This window comes from Nicotiana tomentosiformis, chromosome 6, assembly GCF_000390325.3.
Source record: "Nicotiana tomentosiformis chromosome 6, ASM39032v3, whole genome shotgun sequence".
Taxonomy (NCBI): Eukaryota; Viridiplantae; Streptophyta; class Magnoliopsida; order Solanales; family Solanaceae; genus Nicotiana; species Nicotiana tomentosiformis.
This window is the reverse complement of record NC_090817.1, coordinates 46356798-46383145: the sequence shown is the minus strand read 5'-3', so window position 1 is coordinate 46383145 and position 26348 is coordinate 46356798. Positions and strand designations below refer to the sequence as shown.

The 26348-nt window shown below is 35.8% G+C and overlaps 1 protein-coding gene across 1 annotated transcript; it reads right to left on the bottom strand.

Annotated features, from left to right (window-relative positions):
- Window positions 1-5359: 5359 nt before the first annotated feature.
- LOC104102455 (membralin-like protein At1g60995) lies at window positions 5360-25951 on the bottom strand. The gene is made up of 14 exons (XM_009610163.4): window positions 25642-25951; window positions 24781-24843; window positions 19847-20251; window positions 16900-16981; window positions 14219-14280; window positions 14005-14099; window positions 13339-13418; window positions 10436-10519; window positions 9503-9619; window positions 8876-8961; window positions 8657-8763; window positions 7186-7277; window positions 7026-7102; window positions 5360-6202 (listed from the first exon to the last, which is right to left on the bottom strand). The coding sequence occupies exons 1-14, from the start codon at window positions 25792-25794 to the stop codon at window positions 5720-5722; spliced, it is 1986 nt and encodes a 661-aa protein (XP_009608458.1). The 5' UTR covers window positions 25795-25951; the 3' UTR covers window positions 5360-5719.
- Between the last annotated feature and the right edge of the window lie 397 nt (window positions 25952-26348).

Below are 26348 nucleotides of genomic sequence, written 5' to 3'. Positions count from 1 at the left end.
AGCTACCTAGATTAATGAACACACGCTTAACTTTAGTTTTATACATGAGTACCGATATTACCAGTGCATCGTTATGAGGTTGTATGACTCCTTTTGCATCTTCATCATTGAAGGACAAAGTTCCTATGGGTGTGTAATCTTGAGTTCGAGATCTCTTTTCTCTCACAATCGATGTCTTAGTGCGTTTAAGCGTTGGTCCCTGAGGAGTATCGGTGCCGCCGATGATCATGTGAATGACGTACTGTGGTTCTTCTTGTTCATTTTGCTTACCGAAATCCCTGTTTTAAAATGGTTCTTCACCCTATCGCTCAAAATTCTCGAAGGTGCCCTTTGTTGAATAATCGGGCTACTTCCTCTCTTAGTTACATGTAATCTTCCGTTCTGTGGCCATGGGTGCCATGATATTCGCACATTTGATTGGGATTCCTCTAGGCAGGATCGGTCTGCATGGGTCGAGGCCATTTAGTGTCTTTGATGCGTCCAATAGCCGAAACGATGGCGGATGCATCAATGCTGAAGTTATATTCCGATAACCGAGGTGCTTCCTTAGAACCTGCAGGCCTATCGAACCTATTTCTGTTCATCAGCCCCCGGGACCCTTAACCTCGATCACTTCTTTTGTTATTTTGCCCGAGGTTATATTTTGATTCACTTACTATGTGGCTTCCATTGTACGGTTGGTATCGATCCCCGATCAGACCTCGTTCTCCATTAGTATCCCTTCGAACAGCAGGTTCAGACCCCAATTGATCATCTTCGATCCTAATTTTTGATTGGTATCGATTGTGCACATCGGCCCACGTGATGGATGGGTATTCGATCAGGTTATGATTTAAACACTGTGAAGCCGTCGAACTTCGTTCGTTCAAACCTTGAGTGAAAGCCTGAACAGCCCAATCGTCTGTGACTGGTGGCAAGTCCATTCATTCCATTTGAAAACGAGATACGAACTCACACAGCATTTCGTTATCCTTTTGTCTTACCTTGAAGAGGTCTGATTTCCTTGTTGCGACTTTTATGGTGCCGTCATGTGCTTTCACAAAAGAATCTGCTAACATGGCGAACGAGTCGATGGAATTTGGTGGTAGGTTGTGATACCAAATCATCGCCCCCTTCGAGAGGGTCTCTCCGAATTATTTTAACAACATAGATTCGATTTCATCGTCTTCTAAATCATTGCCCTTGATGGCACATGTGTAAGAAGTGATGTGCTCGTTGGGATCGGTCGTTCCGTTATATTTGGGAATTTCGGGCATACGAAATTTTTTGGGGATTGGTTTCGGGGCTGCGCTCGAGGGAAAAGGTTTTTGCATGAATTTTTTCGAATTCAGCCCTTTTATCATTGGTGGAGCTCTCGGGATCTGATCGACCCTAGAGTTATAAGTTTCTACTTTTTTATCGTTGGCTTCGACTCGCTTTGTGAGTTCCTCGAGCAATTTAGCAATTTCGGGAGTAGTCCCCGATTCTTGCTCATTTGACTTCACTATGGCTGGCTCCGTTCTGTGGGTGATTTCTCAAGATGGATTGGGCTCCGGCCCGCTTTGTAGTTGGGTTTGGCTCTGCAACTGGGCTATTGCTGCCTGTTGGGCTTGCAATATTTCGAAAATCATACGCAAGCTAGCGCCGTTTTCCTCGACGTTATAGGTATCTCGAGCTGCAGACCGAGTACCACCATGGATGCTATTCTCGGGTTCAGCATGTAGGTTCGCCTCAATGGCTATATGCAAATTGATATCTATCGGTGCTCTAATTCGAGCTCCAACGGCATTTACAAGTGATCTTTCAGTACTGGGTGTCAAGTTGTTGTTTTCGTCTTGAAGACCGGCTCTGTTGTTGATTGGTGAAGCCATTTGATTGGTGGTTAGTCGTAGTCAATCCGAAATTCAAGATATGTTCGGAAACAAGCGCAAAACACAATGGCGTGTTTTTTCAGATTCGTATCAAATAACCACTGTTATCCTTAGCCCCACGGTGGGTGCCAAACTGTTTACCCGAAAAAACGGATAGAGTTAAATTTATACGTAGTTCTAAGGATATGTGGTGCGACTTAATACAAATCGTGGAGATAAATAGAAATACCCAATATGGATCGCAAAGAATGTTAAATAGATAAGGTTGCAAAGAAAATGATATTTAGGACTAAACAAGTGGAATCAATTTAAGAAGCTTGAAAGAACAACTCTTCACTACGGAGAATATGGTATTTCGTTTACAATGTAAGCATAAACCTGCCCCTTACAGAAATGATAATCATCCCTTTTATAGTAGAGAGATCTTACTTTAGATATAATTAAAAATACATAGTGGGAAACCCATGATAAATTAGTTTTTTCACAATTCCTGCCGAGATTCTCTCCTCTAGTGGGATTGCAACGGCTCTTGTCTATGAGCTCGATATTGACTTGAGTTTTCGGTCTTGACTCGAGCTCTTGATCTTGGCTCGAGCTCGATTCTGACTCGGACCCTTGAAATGATTCGGGGTCAATGTTGGTCGGTCTCTGGATCATAAGCTCGATGACTTCACTTTGCATCATAGTTCGATTTGGATTCGGGCTCGATAATGATATCGGCCCCTCGGAATTGAAGCTTGTTTGTGTCATCTTTGGAACCCGTCTCGAGGTCTCGCTTCGATCAATTATGTTTCGAACTCGATCGATCGTACGAAGGCCGAAATCTATTTCGACCGTATACAGTCTTAAATTTTTTACAGTTTTGTTTTATGCTTGAATGGCCCTCAGCCTTAATTATTTTACTTATAAAACTTACAAATTTATTCAACATTAATTTGTTTTTCGCTCTTATATTTTCAGCAAGCATGCAAGAATATTTATTGAAATGATTTATCATATTTAGATAATTTAATTTGGTCTATATTGAAAATGTTTATTTGTTCTATATTATATTTTTTGATTTGGCTTATAAGCTCTTTCTATTTAATTATTTGTATTAGTTTAGTTTATTTCACAACTCTTTTGTTTGATTTTTTTTTTTTTATGAAGTGTAAAACAACAACTTTTTTTGCTATATATAAACAAGGACAGAAAATTTAGATTTTGGTATATGTTTTATTAATATATTTTTATATTGGTTAAACATACTTTCTTAACCAAACTTTAATTTTGTAAGAAAATATTGTCAAATTAAGTAAATAAATTAGTTTAAAGATTTTAAATAAATTTTGTAATTCTTTTATTAGAATAAATTGTCCTACTTGTTAAAAAATAACGAAAACTTCATTTTGAAGTAGCGAATAAAAAAAGAAGAAAAGTAGAGTAGCAAGAAAATCTCGCTGTGTGCCTAATGCTGATTTTATTATCGGCTATTATCGTGTCTATTTGACCCCGCTTATACAAAATTGAAGGTCCGTCCCTGCTCATAGTTCCATGATCATTTATCGGTGAGAGCAGGTTACAATTCAGTCCATTGGTGAAAGACTTACGTACAATCCTGGTCATTTCACTCCTTTGCCAGTGAAAATGATCTGAGCGCGTGTGAACAATAGACAAAGACTTACGTATAATCTTGGTCATTTCATCTATAGCCCACCCATGGTCGAAGACCTTCAATTGAGAAGGCCCTAAGGTACAAACCCCATTAAAATCCACCATTAAAGTTTGCCACAGTCAAAAGTTCTTGCAACCTGAGGGTGGCAAGTGGGTCGGTCCAGGTCCGGGACCACGGGTCATATGGATCAAACGGGCTAAACGGGCCAGGGCCGTTTGACCCGATTTTAGTGGGTCTGGGCCGGTCCTATGCTTTGGGCCCGTCAGGTCCAGGACCATTTAGCCCGCCAGGGACGGGGACCGGACCGGTCCCTTAGCGGGCCAAACAGTCCCAACGGCTATAATTTTAAAAAAAAAAATTAAATATAGCCGTTGGGCTGTCAAAAATAGCAGTTGGCTATTTATAAAATAGTCATTTAACCCCCCAAACTTTTTATAATTATATTTTTTCCCTATTTTCATCTATAAATACCCCTTCATTCTTTCATTTTTCTTACAAAATCATCAATCTCTAATTTCCTTCTATAATTGCTACTATTTCTTACTTTATTGTTACTAAGTGTATAATATATAAGCTATATTCGATATATATATATATATATATATATATATATATATATATATATATAGCTTATATTATATATATATATATAGTATATATACTATACTATACTATATATACATCTTATATAAGCTATATAAGATGTATATATAGCTTATCGAATATAGCTTTTATATATACATAGCTTATATATTATACACTTAGTATATATATATATATATATATATATATATATATAAAAGTTATATTCGATATAAGATGTATATATAGCTTATATTATATATATATATATAGTATATATACTATACTATACTATATATACATCTTATATAAGCTATATAAGATGTATATATAGCTTATCGAATATAGCTTTTATATATACATAGCTTATATATTATACACTTAGTATATATATATATATATATATATATATATATATATATATTAAATAAAATTTAGGTCACAATTCTATAATAAAATTTACAAAGCATTGCTTTATATATTTTTTTAACATCCTTTTGTCTCTAATATCTATTTAATTTTTTTTAAAAAAAAATTACGTTGAGCCCACTTAGCCCATTTAGCCCGCGGGCCGAGACCGTTCAGCCCGTTTAATTTGGGACCGGCCCGGGACCGGAATCGTTTGGACCGGCCCACTTGCCACCCTTATTGCAACCTATGAGATATACAATCATTAACTTAACATAAGAAGAGACCATCTCCAATTCCTAGACAAGTACCAAAACTCGTCATTGGAGAGGTGGGGTGGTACTTAATGGTGAAATCTATATAACACTTAATAATCCATGGTAAGAATCTTGATTCTATGAAGCATTAACGGTTATGATTCACTTTAGACTTACCTCAATGATTTGGACTGAAGAAAGCTCAATTCTCCCCTTCTTCGCAAACCCTAGCTCTGGGAAATGATTTTTGGCTAAAACTTGCCAACACAATTATTTATAGTTTTTAGCGACTGTGGGTGGACGCTGTATAGCACGCCCTACAAATTTCTAAAAAAACTCAATTAAAACGCTGCAATGTCAATTTGATGCTATAGCATTTCCCGGGAACAAGTAAATGACCAACAAGACAAGTGAGGCTTGCTCAGTTGGAAAAAATACCTCCACCTACGACCGTTATGTCCTGGGTTTGAGTCACGCTGGAGGGGGAGTGAAAACACTACAAATCCTCCTAATTTGGGAGGGGTTTTGAAAAAAAAAAAAAAAAGTATATGACCAAGAATCTGAACATAAAGTATAAGAACACGGGAAGACAACTTGAATACAAGATATACAGAACAATAACGGCAAGCATGTATAAGATGCAAACTAATATAGACACAATTTTTAAAGAGGAAAAAGATAGATGACAATGAAATAAATTTACATAATTTCCATAAAGGAGGAGGTTTTCTACATCCTCCTTCCACATCTTCAATTCCTACGCTGTACATAAAGTTAAGGGTGGAAAAAAGTTTTCCCTTCGGTGGCTCATCAACTACCGAATTCTCTACAATCTCGCCATATCTGCCCAGACGATGAAAGCCTACTTTCCTCATTCCTTAGCCTCATTTCACCATTCTCATGGATAGTTTTCCAATACTCTTTTTGTGCACTACACACCTTAGGTTGCCCAACATTGCAGCTTCCATCTATTCAGCATTTTGGGGGGCATGAGTTTCTTGTCTAGGTGGTCCTGCAAAAACTTGACCATGGTCTCGTACATCTCGAAATATAGAGAGAAAGGAGTTTAGACCTTCAGAAGAAGCACCCCCTAATATCCACAGCAACAAGTTGCTGAATGAGTTCATAGAACCAGGATTAGTTCCAGTTTCAGACTGGGGAGCATCAGGTTGCCCTCCAAGTTGAAGAGGATTACCAAACTCATTTTGGTTTCCATTCCCTCGTCGATCTGGAACTCCAGAAAATTCAGCGGCACCGTTTCTTGGCACTGATGGATCAATTCTAGGCCCAGGACTAGGAGGCATATCAACATTAGTTGGAGCAGGGCTCCTTGCATTTAATCTTGTGATGTGCAAAGTTGATGCAAGAATCGTAGAAGATGTGATATGAAAGTCAGGATGCTGTTGAAAATGTGAGCGTCTATTTTGCATAAATCTCTGCAGAGCTGGAACCTGAACGACAAAAATACGGGGACAAATCCCAATTTATATTTGGTTGAGATGATAAGAAGTTCATTTTCCTTTTAAAACAATTTGATATTGATACAGATAAACTCCCATCTGATTTGAAAGAAAGCCAGGAATTCAAATGGAGATCAAGTGTAAGCGAAGACTGTTCAGCATCAATCAGTAGTAAACCTAGTCCATCGAGTGTTAGATTTGCTACCATCTAGCCAGGAAAAGATGGATCAAGCATGGAATTTCCCAAAGCAAATACATTCAAGCATGAGGTTATCATTATCAATCTGAATTCATAGGCAAATTGAGAACACTATGTCAGAAGAAACCTGTGTTTAAATTGAGGGAAATTGTAGGATAATCATCTTACTTCAATTAGCTATTCCTCTTGTGTTTCTGTCAGTGGGATTCGCTCCTAATGATAAAAGTTTTGGTTTGACATTTCCTCTCCACGGGGGAATAAACAAAGATGAAAATTGTGCTAAAAATGTTTTAAGAAATTAATGTTTCCTTCTTTTTCACCCTGTTTTTTAACACCTGCAACATATGTAGGACATGATTGTACAGGATCAAAGGAGTATAATACAAACCCTCAAGCATTCCAACACAAGTAACACATTTTTCAGATGTAACTGTACTATAGAAAGTAAAGGAAGCATACAGTATATATACACACCCATCTACTTGTTAAAGAAAGCAAAAGCCCCTAAAACAATCTTACAGTTTTCTAGTGTCTAGACTTGTTAAAGAAAGCAAAAGCCCCTAAAACAAATAGAGAATCCTCTAACTACTATAAATATCGAAATTTGCATCCTACCTCAAAACGGTTCCAGAAATATAAGATAAGGTGTTGCATAAATGCAGCTGTTGTCGATAGTGCTAGATAAGAAAAACCTGAGAAGATAAAACCATGTTGTCATATAAGGAACAATAAGCAGAATTTGACCCTCAAGAAACATCAAGTCATTTGGACATACCATAAGTATAAGAAAAGAAGTAGATGTGGAAAACCAGAAAATAGAGCAAAAAGAAGCGGGGAAAGTACTTCATTGATATTGGTGTGCGTACGCTGCAAGAGATAACCAAATAAATCATCATATCAGACAGCCAATAAGAGAAAGGATGGTACATGAGAAATAAAATTCTTCACAGTAAGTCATCATATTTAACTAAACCTCCTTACAGATAAGCCTTATATCAGACTACCAACCCCAAAAGATTGTCCTTTGCACTAAAACCTAGATGAATACCATCTTCTTCACAGGCATCGAGCTACTGTAACAGCAAAATTATAGCAGTCCTCAATGGTTAATGTTCTTATTTCGGCTATTTATCTTAGTTATTTTTCATAAAATTTCTTGGTAGCAGGATTATACTTGTTTCTTTCCTTTTCATCCTTATCTTTTGTTTTTACACAATTACAAGTCCTAGATTATTTAAGGACTAGGGTTCTTACAGTCCTCTTTTTTTATAAATAGATCAAACCAAATTCAGTTTTGCAGTTATTCACCCTTTTATTCTAACTGACATTTATCCTTTTGTTTTGTCAAGAACTTCTTTGGTTCGCTGAATCAGCCCCCCGCAGAGTATTTTTCCTCGGTTTTCCTCTAGGAAACTAGGGCTTCCAATGAACAGAACCCCTTCCTACTGTGCTCCTTCACAGAAAGTTTATCTTGGCAAATAAACAATAGAAAAGACAAAAAATAAAAAAGACGGCAAATGTAAAACTACATTCACGAGTAATGATAGATACAAGATTACAGGGTTATTCTTCTGATCAACATAGAATACTGACAAAAGCTGCTGATGAAAGAAATTAGCCATTAAGCCCCTTGAGTGAAAGTAGTGCAGCCTGACCAAATGCTGATAGAGGTCTTCCAAGATGGGGATGTGTGGCTGTTATTAAGGGAGCACCAGACTATCTTCCATTCTTATGCTAATAACTACCATCCTCCCTTCTCTTAGCCAGTTTATTACCCTACTATTTCTTGGGAAAAATTTCAGGCAGTATAAATTAACAATTCCTTAAAACAGCTTTAAAGAGGTGGTAGAATTGTGTTCCTTTAATCAAATAGATATAGACCGGACTATCATCACCCATATATATATAAGACCCATCAGGATGTAGACACTCAGAAATACACCACTAGACACGTTTCTCTGGTTCCATTATAAACTAGTATCAAAGATGGATAGAAGACCAATATCTAGGTTTTCCTATACAAGGATCAGCTTTTTCACTGAGTATTGCATTGGATAGTCAAAACAGCATTCAATGTTTTGATTATCTGGAAGTTATATAACCCGGGCCTCTACCAAGTACGACCTGAATTTGTCATTTGTAACTAACAGATAGGAGTAATCAATGTCTATGTGTATGAGAGTGTGTGACAAAGACACACATACACACATATATATATATAGAGAGAGAGAGAGAGAGACAGAGACCTGATTAGCGTAAACAGTTCGCACAGCCAAACAAAAATTAACACCATGAAAGCCAGCAGCTGATCATCATAGAACTCGAACAGAAAAAATAGGATGCCTATCATGATCTGCATATCGAACTCTAGGTTATGTCTGAATGACCTCAGATATATAACCAACATTCACCAACTACAAAACGGATGTACATGAAATTAACTGAGAAATGAGCAGTCTGCTTACTGGTACAAAAACAAGGGACTCAATTACGTGCACAAAGATCAACTGAAATGTTGGAAGCCTATGCCGAGCATGATGCTGTAGCTGCACTGTACATAGTTTACAGAGTAGGTCTAAGAAAGGATAAGGAAGGGTACATCAAACAAAAACAAACAGCAAGTAGTGGATACTCAATGAATCAATGATTGAAACATTCGTTTAGTATACAAGGTTAACAGGGTATTTGCACACGAACGAGTGCTTCATACTTCAGCAGCAGCATAACCATATCTTTATTATGTTTTTGATAACCGAGAAATCCCCGAGGGCCAATGGCGTGCGGTTCGAAACTCAGTGGATAATAGGTCCGCCCCTCTACCCTTCTCTTAAATACCAGGCTTTTGTTTGTGGCATGGCTCGAACCCGTGATGTGTGCCTAACCCACACATTACTTGCTACGCTCTTACCAATAGACAAAATCCCTGGGAGCAACCATATTTTTCTTCTTTGTTTTTCATGTTGACATGTGATTGTTCCAAAATTAAAATATGATTGTACATTATTCAGATGCCAAAATATATGGCATTATAAATTCGCTATATAAGATGCTGCTAAATTTCATAGCATCAAATATATAAAAAGAGAAACTACCCGTGAACTTCAGCATGCGAGTTTGGGTCTCTCTTAATGTAAATGAAACTGACATTGTTGTGGTAAAGAAAACAAAGAGCGACATCATGAGTACACCACACTTCGTGACAAGGTAGTCTGCAAGAAATATAAAGCAAATGCTCAGATGAGATCTAATCACATGTATTTGAAGTGCTCATAACAAATCTAACCACGTGTATTTGAAGTGCTCATTACAAAGCTTCATATGATCAGTATACATGCAAATGCAACTACAGTATGTCAGATGGAATTTACATAACAGTTACACAAATTCAAATTCAGACACAGAAGAAAGCAACTTGACTTTCAAGTAATACAATTTTGTTCATCTGTGAATTAACTGCCTCAGACTAAAACCTCTACACCCCGCCATTGCATTACATGCTAGACAGAATGGAAGTGTTACACTTTAGCAAAAAAACTAAAAAAAACACATTGTTTAAAGTCACTAGACACCATACCCTGACATGGTTCAGGGCAGTGTTGTCAAAGGAGCGCTTAAAGCGTGCTTAAGCCCTAAAACGAGGCTCAAAACATGTTGAGCGCTTCGCCTCGCTTTGCGGGCGCTTCAGTGTCGCATCAAGGCTCTAAGGCATACTTTCCTTGCCCATGAGTATAATCCTGAAAATGCGACACTGAACAATTGATATTTCACTTTATCGTTATTTTTTCTTCAACTTTTTTTGTCCATATACTTGTTATTCATGCTTATAATTATTGGTCTTGGACTACATATACAACCTTTTCGCCTTTGATAACACTGGTACAGGGTTAAACAACCTTGAGATGAGTATATCTAAGGAAAAGTAAATTCCAATTTTCACAATAAAGTTCAATCAAACAATGGGAAGCAGTAACCCGTCATAAACACATTATGTTAGACTTGGCAGATAATAGAAAAGAATGACACACCTCCAAATCTTGCAGAACTTTCAGGTTGCTCATGAGCGTAAGTTAGATTATAGAACTCCTTCGTTTGGTGATTATAAAGATAACCTGCACAAAATTCCATGAAGCATCAGCACAACGAAAGACAACAAAATGAAAGTAAGCTTTGCTAAAGAGACTTAAATAAACCTTCATAAATCAAGTGGTTACGGGATTCTCCCAATCCAAAACTAGAGGCACTTTGAAAGCATGCAAAAGTGAAAACTAATTAGGCTCAAGCTAAGAATCAGTTAAGTCTGCTACACAAGTAAGGGGGACAACCAGCTGCAGAAGAGCACTAAGATTTAATTATCAGGATTTAGAATAAAGGTATCATAAGATGATGTTTGAATGAACGCACAAACATTTTAAGTATCGGGATAGAGAAAGTTCGTTGGACCATAGAATTATTTGAACAAATACACCAATTATTCATCTAGAATTTGGCTTTGGCCGCAGTTCTACAGGTTTGTCCATTATATTAGGAGATATATGGTTTTTAATTTTAAAAAACCATCAGAATTTGGTTGTCCTTGAGTATTTGAAAACCACAAAAACAAAACCAACAAAGAAAGCACGCACTATCACACCTGCAAGAACGCGTACACATATATTCACATTATTTCGTTGGTTGCAAAATTATACATCTGTCCCTCACTCCACCTTTAGAATCTCTCCTGACTGTATACTACATGAACTTCTAGATTATCATATTTATGGCGTTTTCTAATTTACAGGCTTCAGTTTTTCTAGATTGACTTTTTGTCAACTGCCAGAAGCTAAACCCTCATGCTAGTTTGCTTTTTATTTCTATGTACGTAAAATACCTGGAAAATGTTTTTTTTACTATTTTCTTTGACACTTGGACTCTAACATTGCTATATTCCATGACGTACACTTGTCCATTTGAACTTATACAACAATAAGAACAACTCTTCAATCCCAAGGTAGTAGAGATCAAATCCATGTTTAAACATATCAGAAGAAAAAAAAAAGTTCCATATATTAATTACATTTATGTTGCGTTCCACTGGTTCCAGCACGGATAGAAGAAGAGAGTTGCAATAGGTTGACAATCACAGAAAAATAGCGAGATTTTAGCACAAATGATCTCTAATGTTAGTGGGTAGGCCTAATTTTGTCCCTAAAATATAATCTTGAGCATATTAATTCTAAATGCTTGACAAACTTGAGCACGTCTGGTCTCTTTTAATGTAATATGTTTGTCGGAAGAGCCGTTACTAGACAGCTCATATTAGACGGAGAAGTCACAAGAAATGCAAGTGCTAGTCATATCTGAAGACCACTTGTGAGTATCATAGCTGACTGTGTCTGCTCTTTGGCAGTGATGAGTTGTGCATCGTATTGTGGTGCAATGCGTGTGTCAGTTTTCTCGGCTGAGCTCAGTGTGGATGTGGTATATGTGTGAATATGCTCTTTTATGAGCCCTCTACTTGAGCGTGGTGAGTAAACACTAAAATTGCAGATGAAATTGCACAGAAGGTGGGCGCCAATTGTCACTCCGCTCATGCGTGTCTCTGTCGTGAGATTATGGAGAAAAGGGGTGAGGGAATGTGAAATATCTTTTTTCATTTTTTAGGATGTGACTGAATGTGTATGTATTTGGCAGTGAGCTCTCCTGTTTGAGATGAGAATATTAGCTGGGTTTATGTCTATTGTGAAACTCTTTATCCTGAGTGTATATATTTCTTGTTATGTTGCTCTGCATGATGTCCTCTGTATGTGTAAAACTTGTCCCTATGTTGTGGGCTTATATAGAGCAGGAAGGAATGGGAAGATGACAAAAAACTGGAGTTAGGTGTAAGATTCTCTTGGGTGAGTTCATTAGAACTGGTGAGGCGGAAGAGACGCATGGCGCTGTTGTCATCTGAAGGAAGGATTCGTGTGACACTTCGTTTTGGAATGACGAAGAAAAAAGGGAGTGCTTTTGTTCTTTTCTTCAAGAAGAGCCGAGTTGAGGTTAGAGAGGTGAAATTTTCCGTCAGTTTTAACAAATGGAGTTTGACATTCTATTAAAGGAGATTAAAAGTACTTAAACTTAGCAAATTTAAAGGATTAAATATTTCCATTGTTATATTTTAGGGACAACATGGACATACCCCAAACTTAAGGGACCATTTATGTTAAAAACTAAAAAAATAGCCCTAATGTGATGAATCCTTTAAAGGTCTTTATAGTCTAGTTAGCTACATTCACGTGAATATACGGTAGGCATGATTATTTAGAGAACCTCCGATTTTAGAGAACTCCAAATTTGTCTTAAAAGAGAAATATTTAGTATTCTAATGAATCTAGCCCAAATAGAGCGCACTTGAAATAGAGGATATTTTCATTGGATATAGAGGATTTATATAGTACAAGTTGAGGCGCATTAATTGATTGTAGTGTTTGAAAATCATTCATCTTCCACATGATTTATATATGTACATATTTGACTTTTGAAAGTCAAATGTAGGGGACAAATATGACAAAGAACTCATGTGCCACAATGTTCAACCATAAATTTTTATTCTACATATTGTGCACACATCTTTTTCTTTAAGCTGCTTAAACCAACCACAACGTGTTTCAAGCTGCTCAGACTGAATATATGTGCAGGTAGTTCTGGTTCTGTATTCAGCAGAATGTGAAATATGATTTGATTTTCCCATTTATAGCGAGACTGTTACTCATTTATTTTGGTTCTGGCTTTAAGTATCAGATAGGCTTAGCTGGTTTATCCTATAGTTCTATGCCAGTCAGAACTGATAGTTATAGCAAATATAAATAAAACACAACAAAGAAATGTAGCACCAAAGGTTATGCTGTTACTCAAGTGAGACAGTTGCATAGGCAAAAAGTTGCTGATATGTTGAAGTACTTAGTACCTTCTCCAGGAGAATTCAACAAACTATTCATCAAAATAGTGTCATATCCCACAAGTCTGTTTATAAGAAGTTGCTGCCACCTGGAACAAAGAAGCTTTCTATTTAAATATGATGTTTTTACCTAAATAAGTCATCAAAACTTAAGTGTATCAAAATCTTTTGATATAAACTTCAATCAAGAAGAGAATCCAACTTTGACCAACCAAGTTATTGTAATCACAAATAAGAGAGCATAAGAAGAAAAGGAAGTGTTGGGGTAAAGAAATCCTTGTGTTTATAATTTGTTTATGAATGACTAGTGATACAACAAAAGTACTGTCATATGGGTGAAGGATTTGCTAATCAAGCAAGAAGTTAAAAGCGAAATAGGGGAAGGCAAGATTATTTGTATTGCAAGTCCATGATCATGTCCCATGTTTTTCCACCACGTCGGTGGTAAGAGGAAAATAGAACAAGCTCCAGAAACATTAAATGGGAAACAAAACAAAAAGGAATAAAAAAATAAGAAGAATAATGAAATTTTTTTTTTTTTGACAACCTTGATTCAAGTGCTAAAGATATCATAATCATGGCCCTTCTGACTGAAGTTCACAGCACGAAATGAAAATCATAGAACACGCCTTTATCTATTTAAGTGATAATTTTAGTGAAGGGGTATGAACTGACCTGTTACCAAAGCAGGAGTGCCAAGCTGAGATGCTTATGTTTATTGTGCGAATGTTATGGTGCAACCTAGCTTCCTCGGGTAGTAACAAGTAACCCTGGGAAGAAATGGTAGCACTCAAAAATTTACTAATAAGACAAACTTTAGAAATCCGCAATAGTTTAGGAAAAGAAACATAAATGAACAACAGGAAGGACAAGCATGCAACACCAATACCTTCTCTTTGGTGTATAAGTAAGTGGGTTCAAATGCCTTGCTTCTTGTCTCAAGCCACTGCACTGCATAGCCGAATAAAGATCACAACCATCGAAAGATAGATAATTCAACAAAACCATCAACAACTATCGACCAACTAACATGAATTTGATCTCACAAAACGCATTAGCAGCTTCATTTAGCTCAAACAATTAAAGTAGTCTTACAGCAAGCCTTTCACTTATATAAAGATACATAAATATTGAGGAATCCAAAGTCGTATATTAAGATTACACGTACTTAATGACAAATTCTGACAGCCAATGTTCTTTAAATGTAGGTCAGCCCGTGAACATAGTCCAATTAATACATGTCCTCCCTGTGTCTTTGCTCATTCTTCCCCCTCTTCTCTGACCAGTGTTCTTTTCTTTTTTCTTTTTTTCCTTTTCCTGTTTATTTATATTCATCTTGGGTGGAGTTGGAATGTCTTTAGTCAAGGACATACTGTACTGACGTGAATAAAGCACAAGGAAATGGAGATACAAGTTCACCAAGTGCCATACAATGTTTTTGCAAAAAAACATGTACAGTTTTGATCATTGGAAAATTTACCTTCAACATTTTGGTGTTAGCACATAAGAACATCAAAATGCCAAATAATTGTTCAGGCCCTTAATAGACTAATCAGAAATGTACCAAACACCTTGATCCAAAATGAATAGACAACATCCAAATCACCTACTCAAGTTTCTTGCACATTAAGAAATTGCAACTTCAAGCCGATTAGGGTATCGTAACATAATATACTTCATGTCTCTAATTTACCCTATATTTATTTCTTACTAGAACACGCTGCCATAATGTTATCATACACCACCTACAAAGAATGCTTTAGAAGACGGTAACTTCAAGGACCTACAACAACAACGCATTAGTCCCAAATAAGGTGGGTTCAAAGACCTACTAAAAGAAAAATTAAAATAAAAAAGGTGGATGTACATGAGGAATTATTTGGGGTTTCACAGACCATCTACTGCAGCTACACTGCATCCTATGCACCTGAAAAGCCGATTTGACAAGCACAGTAACATCAGATGAAATGGCAAGTGCATGTTTATCTGATCCAAGCTGAATTTCGTTATTATATATCATGTTTTTTCACTATGTATACATCACTAACAAACCACTAGTATGGTAGGCAGAGAAAACAAGGGGTAATAGAGTAGAATCAGAAGATTAGATTTTGTTTTAGGCTTAAAACGTACGAAAAGGGACACGCTAGAAACTTTACTAGGTCAATACATTTTATCCTTATACATGCATGTTGATTTTAGGGCCTACTAAAATGAAGTGCCTTTGTACCAAATAACTGTACCCAAGTCTTTGTAACATAGTCTACCTTTATACAGTTGCAGAATAAGCATCTTGTATATACTGAGTTACCGAACCGAAATTTGGTATTTGGTATCCGGTATTTTGGTATTTGGTATAGTATTTGGTTTAAGCTTTTAAAAAATTTGGTATCCGGTATGGTAGTATGGTATTTAGTATTTTGAAAAACAAATACCGAAATACCGATACCGTACCGAAATACATACTAACTTACACAATACACATATTTTTTATTATAACATAAATATAGGAAAGCTCTAAAATTTCACTTCATTTATCCTTAGGTTTTTTTCTTTTACTAATCATTGCTGCAGTAGGACTTGTATAATATTAATTTTGCTAGCTAGTTAAGGTGTATCTTTCTCCCGTCAATATAACATCCAAAAGCTGCTTGAAATCTGTGAATTCATTTAGGACTTGGTAGAGTGTGATGAGTTTGCAGATCTTGTGATATGAGATGATTCGGAGGTGTTCTTCCATGAGCTGCAAAATTCCTTGAGTTCGCTCCACTTTTATAGTATAATCGCTCTCTATTATGGAGAAGTTTTGCAGCTCATGGAAAGGTAAACTTGACTTTGCAGAGAACCTTTCCTTCAGTTCACTCTCTATAAATTGAAAGTTTTAAAAGGTACTTTCTTTGATTTAGTGGTTCGTTCAAGAATTTTTTACTTTTAAAAGATAAAGATAAGTTAAAATTCTCTATCCAATCTGAACAAACCGAAGCTACCGAACCAAATAAATCAAAACCGAAAGGACGGAAATCGAACCATACTGAATTAATTAGGTATAGTATTGTCATCACATTTTAAGAAACCGAATACCAAAAATACCGAACCGAAATGTCTAAACACCGTACCATTCCAACCGACGAACACCCCCTAATAGCTACTAATGACATAAACACCCACATGTCAATCATCAAAACTATAAATGATAGGAGAATGGAAAGCAGAGCCGCAAGATAATGGCTCATCACTTAGAAACAAACAGATTCAACCAACCACTGCAAGAAGGTTAAGAAAATAATTTCATTCCAACAAAATTATCTTCAAAAGAATCTTCAGTTGAAAAATGTTTTTGAGCTAAGTAAAAAGAGACTTCATGGAGCTCTCGCTTCCAAGATAATAAAGGTAGGCAAACAACATCCCAAAAAAGGAGCAGTTAAAATACTAATTCAGTAACCTTTTTGGCCATCCACCAACAATGGGAAGAATAGACATAAAAAGAAACTCCTAATTTGGCTTTACTAAGATTGAGCTCATTATGCAGTTGTGGCTACTGCACAGGATTATTAGAAGGTAGATAGATACCAGCATAAGAGTTTAGCCTGTCCAAGTGAAGCGCCTTGAGCAACTTAGGAATGTCAATATGTAGATGTATACCAGCAATATCCTGCATATTGGAACTTTAGTCTGAGAAGCACGTTAAAGCAAGCATCTGAATGAGCTTGACATTTAAATTTACCAGGAAAACTAGAGGAAAAGAAACAAAAAGGCATTCACTTATTAGATCAAACTAAATATCTACAGCTCATTATTAGAGATGGTAGAAGTAAACTTTATTGTGAAACATACAAGTTGGATGCCCACTGCCACCAGTATACAAAAGTGTACAGGATAAGTAATGCATCATTTCTTCTGGGAAAAAATATCAGGTATTTAAAATCTAGCTCCACAATGTATCAAGACCAGACGCTGCCATAAAGATGATCAGCAAAGTAAACCCTAAGTGAAACGTTGTTACCAGACAATAACATCAAACTCAAACAAAACTTCAGCAAAACATAATTAGGTGTTACAACACCAATCAAATTCCTGAGAACAACAAAGGACAAACATGGGCACAAGTCCCCAATTCAATCAGTGACCTGCCAAAATTCAGAACCCAAAATGCGCAGAGGAGAGCAACCTAAACTGAATGATGAAATAAGACCTTAAAACCGTTATAATGGGACTTTCTAACATATATTCGAACTTCAAAATCTTTTATTTAAATGCACATCTCATAACTAATTTAATTTATGTTGTGGAAACTTTTTTCTTTTTTGTGTGATATAAAGGGTCTGTATAACACCTGATCTTCTCAGTTCCTTTAAGCATATAGAATTTTTAACAAAAGAGAAGTAGGAAAGACATAATAGGCTATGTTCTTCACTAGGTACTGTAACCTTTCAAAAAGCTAATCACAGAAATACATAAAACGGGTAATAAAAAGCAAGCTATCTGATGTTCAGATTCATTCTCTTAATCACTCACCTTGGCCCAAAAAAAAAAAATAATAAGTGTCATGTGGTAGAAATAGCAAGTTTAATGACAAAAAGTTGAACGTGAAGCAATAAATCTATATAATATATTAAAAGCACGAAGGCCCTTAGCAAAATATTGTTCTGTCTTTTTTACCCTTCAAAAATAGATTTCACACTAGATAAAATTGTAATTTAGTTTTATTTTTCTAATATTTAAGAATTTGATATCAAGTAAAATTTTAATTATTAAATCTTCCCTTATTTGAAAAAGTAATTAAAACCAAAACAGAAAAATCCAAAGTTGACACCTAAACTAGAGAAATCAAAGTAGGAAACTAAATATCGTGCACCGAGAACTCTATTAGGTTTAGGAGTCTTCATTATGAATATAATCGATTTAATTTTTTAATAATATGATTTGATTATTAAAAAAAAGTAATTAAAAGAGCACGTAGAAACTACAAATAAAGTTCTTTTTTCTATTCGAACTATACACAATTTTACTCCTTTCCTTTTTTGAACCATACACACAAACACTTCTTATATAGGATTTCATTTGCACATAATGATTCTCTTGTCAATGGAACATCCAGACAGATTTACTATTTTTTAGATTTAATTCTTCTTCAGTCTTTGAGTTGTAATAATCAGGTAGATTGAAGCTTTATATTTTCATTGAACATGTCATTTCTTAATTTTATTCAATTGATGACGAAAATACACAGAAAAGCTAATTAATAGTTTCATTGTACCTCTCAACCTATGATTTAGTCCATATTAATTCTGATGCAAAGAAGTAAGAGCAACTCATGCTATTTGTTGCACGAACAAGCCAATGGTAACAAGCCAATGCTAAGCCATGTTCGTTTTCACTCTATGAATTATTTTTTCGCCCAGATTTCATTGTAGATTTGACAGTGAAATTTTTACAATTGTGATGCTTTCAACCTCGATACTTAACATTAATACTTTATCTTCAATCTCTATTAGAAGTACTCCTTAAACATGTTGTCCAAGTTTCGTCTTCTTGTTTCAATGCACTTTGTATCTGAATGAACACAATAACGGTATCTTTTAGATTCCAAATTGTATTTGCAAGATTCTCAATTATAGGGATTTTTCTTTTGCTATTTTTATACGTTAAATACCAGTTTCGTTGTCCCAGCTTTTTTATGTTATAGGTCAGATGAAAAGTTGAGTTTGAATCACTCTAATATAGTAATTATGTTAAATTTAAAACTCAAACTAATTTTAAACGATTCTTGGTCTTGTTTTAATTTTATTGTATTTGGTGTTATTTTAATTTTACAATGGTTAGTTATTCATATGTAAACATATGTTTGTACTGACTTTTTTAAAAAAATTATAGGTGGTGTTGCAGGATGACTAGGCGAGTAAGTTTTACTTTCCGATATAAGCGAATTGGAATTTAAAAATATTTTTTTATGAAAATACTTTTTTCCTTTGAACTTTGGCAGGATAGTTTATGGCCAGTATGAGCTTTCCTTCCTCCTCCAAGGAAGTTCAACAGAGGAGGAACGAAAGGCCTTTTACAATATTTAATTATGATAACAATCATCCACAATCAAACTTTGCACTTTCTGTAAGCTTTGATTTTTATAAGGTAAATAAATATTTTTAAGTTATGCATTATATTAAAAGATTATTACCTTTAAATTTTAGAATAAAGACTAGGCTACACATGCGAGGCATGTACTCTAAAACTAGTACATGGAAAATCACAAGTTAGCTAGTGTTCCTAAGTGTACTCCTAGCCTGTTTAACTAGGAAATATTCCAGTCTAGGGTTAAGACCATCTCAATTTACCTTGGATTTTCATTTGCACGAAAAACATTAATAAAAGATGGCATGATGATAAGCACAGCAAGCTGTGTGTACTTTATAATATGATTCACTTAGCTAGCCTTGTTCCCAGATGAGGGAATCCCATAATATGCTAACATAAAGTATCAGAGAAGATGCAAGCTAGTTTTACACTTATCCAAACTTACCCATAATCCTCCAAGTACCCGCTTGGAAATTCTCCAAATGAAAGACAAACGTCCATGCCATTTTTGGCCAATTCGAATTATAGCTGCTTTGAGTGATTCCTTTGGCGAGATGAAAAATCGTGCACGTGAACTTTCCTTATTGATTTTAGGGATCACATCATCAACCACTGACTCACTCTTCATAGAACTCCCCAATGAAGATTCAAAGAACTCACTGTTTGAATGTAATAGAGATTTACCACTTTTGGCGCCATCACTTAACCAGTCCAACCATGGTTTTGTAGCTGTGGTAACTGAACTATCTTCATTCCCACATTTCAGGTTCTCACTTATAGGTTCTTCGTTGGCAACGTTTACTACATCATAGTTGGTTTGATTCTGTGACCACAAGCCAGCACTTGTAATCTGTAGGAGAAAACAGAATCAGCTGGATTTTACAGTATGATATAACTAGCACACGTGAGTGATCAGAAATTTAGTAAATAACCAAAACAGCGATATTAATGCAATTATGTACCAAATGGAGACTTATATAGATTCATGAAAATGTGACAAATGCTAGATATTCTATAAGGAATCATCCTTCAAGATTAGTCAACTCAGTTTATCACCTATATTAGCTTTGAACCACGCCTTTTTCATTATTCATATTTCTCTTAATTTTCTTTTGAACAATTTGTTGAACTTTATCAGCACACAACTTTTTTTTGCTAAGAAATTATGTGAACCAGCTCAAATGAGGCTTAAACCCTTCAATTAAAAGAAAAAAACGAAAAACCATAGCTGCTTAGATGCTTATGCAAATATTCAGCTGTAAAAGATCTAATATCTTTCTTTCTTTGGGGGGGGTAACAGTGATGTCTTGGCCAACTAACGCACCTCGGCTAATCAACCAATACATGTTTCCTTCCACCACCGGAAATGGAAGAGCAATTTGATGAGACTTCATTAGATGATTGTACAAGAAGGAACTAGATAGATTAGAGCAGTATTGTGAAGAGCGTGAAGCGAGGAAACGCGACAAGCCCCTTTTCGCTTAAAGTGAGAAGCGAGAAGATAAATACTGCATAGACAATGAAGAAGAAGAAGAAGAAGAGGAGGAGGATGACAATAAAATAAATACTGCATAGACAACTAAGAATAAATGATATGAAAAAAATGACAGTAAGTATGCCAAAAAATGGCAGTATAACTGAAACGAAAAATGAAGCGATCGCTTTTGGACACTGAAACAGTGAAAGAAAAAGAAAATGAAGAAGAAGAGAATGAGAAAAAGAACTGAAGGGGAAAAAAACTTCGCCAACATTTCGCTGCTATTTGGACACTAAAACAGTGAAAGAAAAAGAAAAGGAAGAAGGAGGAGGAAGAAGGAGGAGGAAGAAGAAATCGCATACCTGGACCAAACTTGATGATCTTGAAGTTAAAGAAAGAGAGCCTTTTTAATTAATTAACGTTGGCATCCCAGTTTTAAAGAGAAGCGCTTTCTTCTGTCGCTTTGTTCGCTTCCTCGCTTCTCCAGGGGAAGCGATCGCTTTTGTGTACCTGATACGCTTCAGATCAGAGAAGCGCGAGATGCCTCGCTTCGCATCGTTTTTTGCTTTAAGCGAGGAAGCGGTCGCTTTTAACATCACTGGATTAGAGAGGGGAAAAAAACGAACATATGATAAAAAATGATAATGATAAATAAATAAAGGAATTTTGGATTCGGTCAGGAATCCAAGTTTGGGGCGATATGGATAAAAGAACTTCCTATGTTATACTATTCAATTCTCGACGACGAATTGATTTGATAGTTCAGATATTGTTATTCATGATATTGATCTGATTCAAGATCATCGACACCATAGGTACCGGATAACTTTGCCCACCCAGCTTTGGACATATGGAAAGAAATCACCTAGTGTTGCCTCTGCACGAATCCGAACCTTGGTTTATTATGTTGTTACTCCAAAAAAAACATATGATAAAAATGATAATGATAAATAAATAAAGGAATTTTGGATTCGGTCAGGAATCCAAGTTTGGGGCGGTATGGATAAAAGAACTTCCTATGTTATACTATTCAATTCTCGACGACGAAATTTGATAGTTCAAATATTGTTATTCATGATATTGATCTGATTCAAGATCATCGACACCATAGGTACCGGATAACTTTGCCCACCCAGCTTTGGACATATGGAAAGAAATCACCTAGTGTTGCCTCTGCACGAATCCGAACCTTGGTTTTTTATGTTGTTACTCCAAAAAAGATGATAAAAATGATAATGATAAATAAATAAAGGAATTTTGGATTCGACCAGGAATCCAAGTTTGGGGCGGTATGGATAAAAGAACTTCCTATGTTATATTATTCAATTCTCGACGACAAATTGATTTGATAGTTCAGATATTGTTATTCATGATATTGATCCGATTCAAGATCATCGACACCATAGGTACCGGATAACTTTGCCCGCCCAACTTTGGACAGATGGAAAGAAATCACCTAGTGTTGCCTCTGCACGTATCCGAACCTTGGTTCTTTATGTTGTTACTCCAACTCTTCGACCATAGGCATCCATTCCCTAATCTATGCCAATAGATCGTGAGATCCATGTACTTGAGTCGTCAAATGAGCCACATTAAAAGTGAAAGCTTATATACAATGGCCCACATGCGTCCAAATAGAGCTCGATTGAAAGACCCCAAGCGTACATGGCATAACCATTAAAGCACTACAAATGAAGATAAGACTCTCTAAGGGAAAAAAAAGAATAGTTTCAAAATGAGACACTACCTAGGTGTAGGGTGTTCCTCACTTCATTACTACACTTTGGCAACTGGAAACTAAGATGCTTCAAAAAGAAACTACATCAACCACCTACATTCACTCTAATAGGCCAACCTGAACTTACCATGGTCTTAACGTCAGATGACATGGCCATGGTTTCAACTGTTGTGAGTAAAGATCTTTTCTTTGGTTCACTTTCTCTTGGGCTTGGTTGCTCTTTTTACCATTTGCTGCAGTAAATGAGATAGGATTTATGACTTTTGCTCCGTTTTGGGGACTCATTAATATGATATTAATAGAGCTCAATTTATCTGTTTCTCAAAAATAGATAGATTTCCTACGACTAATTCTTTATTTTGAAGTTACCATGGGACCAATTTGGTTAGGATGTGCAAACGAAAAAATTGGTAACTCAAGACTAGACACCATATATATATATCACATTGTTATTTGCTAAAAGAGAAAGATCATAAGCCGACTAAACCTTCAGCCTAATGCAGACTCGCACCCCTATGATCAATTGGCTTTACATTACAAGGCCACCATTAAGTCATACTTTTAATAAGTCCTCAACATAGATAGAGGAAGATTATTTGTGTTTGGATTGGGAAGTTAGCAGAGTAGTTGAATTTCTCAAGCTGTTAGACAATTTTAAAGGCATCTCAGAGAGGGCTTAGGCTAGTGTAGAGAGGGACTAGCAAGGGACTTTTCACTGTGAAATCAGCATATGCAGGCTTAAATTGTACTGGGCAACACTTTGGCTCCTGGCAGTGGAAACATGTATGGAAAGTGAAGATTCTTCTCAAAGTGGCATGTTTCCGCTGGTTAGTGGTTAGAATGGCAGTCTTGACACATAACAATGTGATGAAGAGAGGGATGCCTTTATGTTCCAGGTGCTTTATGTGTGGTAGAGAGTCGGGAACTATTAATCACCTGTTTTTGCACTGCCAAGTAACTGTACGCTTTTATTTTTGAACATGAAAAGTATGAGATGGTCAATGCCATGATCAACTGGTGAACTCCTAGCATGCTGGAATGACAAGAAAAACATGATAAGGCAATAGAAGTGGTGGAGCATCATCCCAGCATGTATTTGGTGGGCAATTTGGAAGGAGAGAAATCTTAGATGCTTTGAAAACATTTCAAACTCTCAACAGAAGATCAAGATGAATTGTATATTTTTGTTCTACCTTTGGTGTAAAGCAGGTTCATAAACCAAAGGAGGTTCATAGATGATGTAGGATCTTTGTTAGACATCATTGGTACCTTGCTAGATGTACAAGGCTAGAATTTTTGTTTGCTCTTTTTTGTTTGAACTGTAACTTTACTAATGAGTTTTATATAAAAATGTTACTCTTCTCAAAAAAAAAATGATTTTTTTTGGTTGAGAAACATCGATAATTTATTAATTTATTCATCACATTTCTACATGCAGATATTTATATTTTATATGATCCTACCCTGGGCTTTCCTTTATCTAATTCCAGACTAAACACTTTTCAACTTAAGCTACAATGTTCAAAACCTAAGTTGCGCAGACTCATCATTTCTTATGCCGAACCCGTATCGACACTGGGACGGGTGCTGGTGCAGGATACATTTGGGATTCAGTCAACCAACTTCGAATACTTTGACCGGAGTCCATGGACAAATTTGGGAGAATAATTGAGATTTTGATTTCTCAAAATAAAAGATAAAACAGATTTAAGACATGGAAAACGGCATACCTTCAATATACATGTAAATTTTTCTACAATATAATGTAAGTTTTACAATTTAAGACATGGAGAATGAAAGATTGAATTCTACAATATACATGTAAGTTTTCACAAAATATCTCTCAAAATTTAGAATATCTTTATAGCTCTATTTTTATAATTTTGAATTTTCCTAGCCGAATCCCAACACCCGTATCCATACCTGGATCCGCACCCCCGAATCTGAAATTAAGATTTTGCCGAATCCGACTTTCGGATCCGTACACCAGCACCCGAGTTCGAGCAACTTAGTTCAAAACCCGAAACCCAAAAACACAAAAAAATGAAGCCTTTTTCAGCACTAGCTTTTATTTCAACACCCAAAACCTAGATGCATATCCACAATTATTATTGAGAACATAAAACAGGAGAAGTTTTACAGTACAGCAAATGAGAAAACTCACCTTGATTTGAATAAGCTGTGCCTCTGAGATGTTCACTCTAGACAGCTCACTTGAGCAGCCAGGCTACACAGAACAAATTATAGCCATTACTTATACATTTTACATGGAAAGGAACGGAAGAACACAACAACCCCACCATATTCAGAAAGAAGAGAACCCTCCATAAAGAACCATTAAGAGAGTCAGTCAATCAAATATAATATCTAAAACAATTTTCCCTTTTAAATTCTTCAGCAATTCTTATACAGATTTTTTCTAATCTAAACTCTTTTTTTAATGTAAATAGTTTTATCAATCATGAGAAAATATGGTGTTAGTATACCAAAAAGAAAAAAATGATTCTCTACAAACAATACCCACTCTTCTGTACAAAGTAAAACCTCATTGCCGCATCAAAACGAAACTAGGGATGAGAGGCTATTTATGCATAGTCATTCTCTCTCTAGGAATTTGATTCTTACCTAACCAAGAGGTTATGATAATATGACGCTACTAAAAACAATTCATTCCTCCAAAACTCAGATTAGCGAACCCAAATTATGCAAGTAAGGACTAACTCCGGAAATTCGCACAAGAGTAATCCGTCATTAAGGGGAATTCCATAAAAGATGCAAAACTAAACCACTCAATTAGCAAATTCAACTTCCTAGAAAACCAAACATTTACCAACCCTCTCCCAAAAAAATGAAAGAAAACAAACAAAAATTTTGATTTAAAGGGGAAAAAATGAAATTGTGAATTTAATTTAACAAGTAAAGAGGGTAACCTGTTGAACATAATTGCTGTGCAAAACAAAATTCAGTTCTATAAAAGAGGTAACAATTTTCCCAATAAAAGTAAAAGAGAGTATTTAAGGAGAACCTGTTGAACATAATTGGCGTGCATAACGACGAGAATAGAGAAAAGAGTGACGGCGATGAAGAGATACAAATACTCCAGAGTAGCTCTGACCCTGGGCCGAAGCATCTGAGCAAATCGTTCTTGAACCCTTATAAACGTCTGCTCTGGATCCATCTGTACATAGAACTAAAAGAAAAAGGGCTTTCCTATATATATATATATATATATATATCCCCAAGATTGCACAATCAACCTTTTCGTATCATTTGGGGGTTTATGGGTCTTCGCAATTCCTTGTTTTTTGCCTAATTAGGATTCTCGAATAGAATTTAGCTGGAGACCATCGTCAAAGTTCAAAGAGGGGATGCTGCGAGCCTGCGACTGAGAGGGATGGATGAAGATGTCAAAAATGGGTCCATGTTTTAGGGTGGGTTGGCATGATTGAAAATGTTTTCCTATATTTTCCTTACAAAATATCTTCCTAGAAAATAAGTGTTTTTTTATTTTAGTTCAGTAGTAAAAAAATATTTTTTTTAAAATCTATACTTTAAACAAATACTATGGGAGATGAAATAGATGAAGCGGGCGTTTGGACATAACAATTGTAAAATTCTAAAATAGGGGGAAAAATTTTTAAAATTTAGAGTTGTGTTTGGACATGAATATAATTTTGGGTTGTTTTTGAAATTTTGTGAGTGATTTTAGTGAAAATTTTGAAAAATAACTTT

Coding starts and splice junctions, on each gene's coding strand:
- LOC104102455 (XM_009610163.4), bottom strand. CDS start 25,794: ATGGATCCAGAGCAGACGTTTATAAGGGTTCAAGAACGATTTGCTCAG. Junction 24,844..25,641: donor ACGCCAATTATGTTCAACAG/GTTCTCCTTAAA, acceptor TGTTCTGTGTAG/CCTGGCTGCTCAAGTGAGCT. Junction 6,203..7,025: donor ATTTCTGGAACCGTTTTGAG/GTAGGATGCAAA, acceptor TTTGTCGTTCAG/GTTCCAGCTCTGCAGAGATT.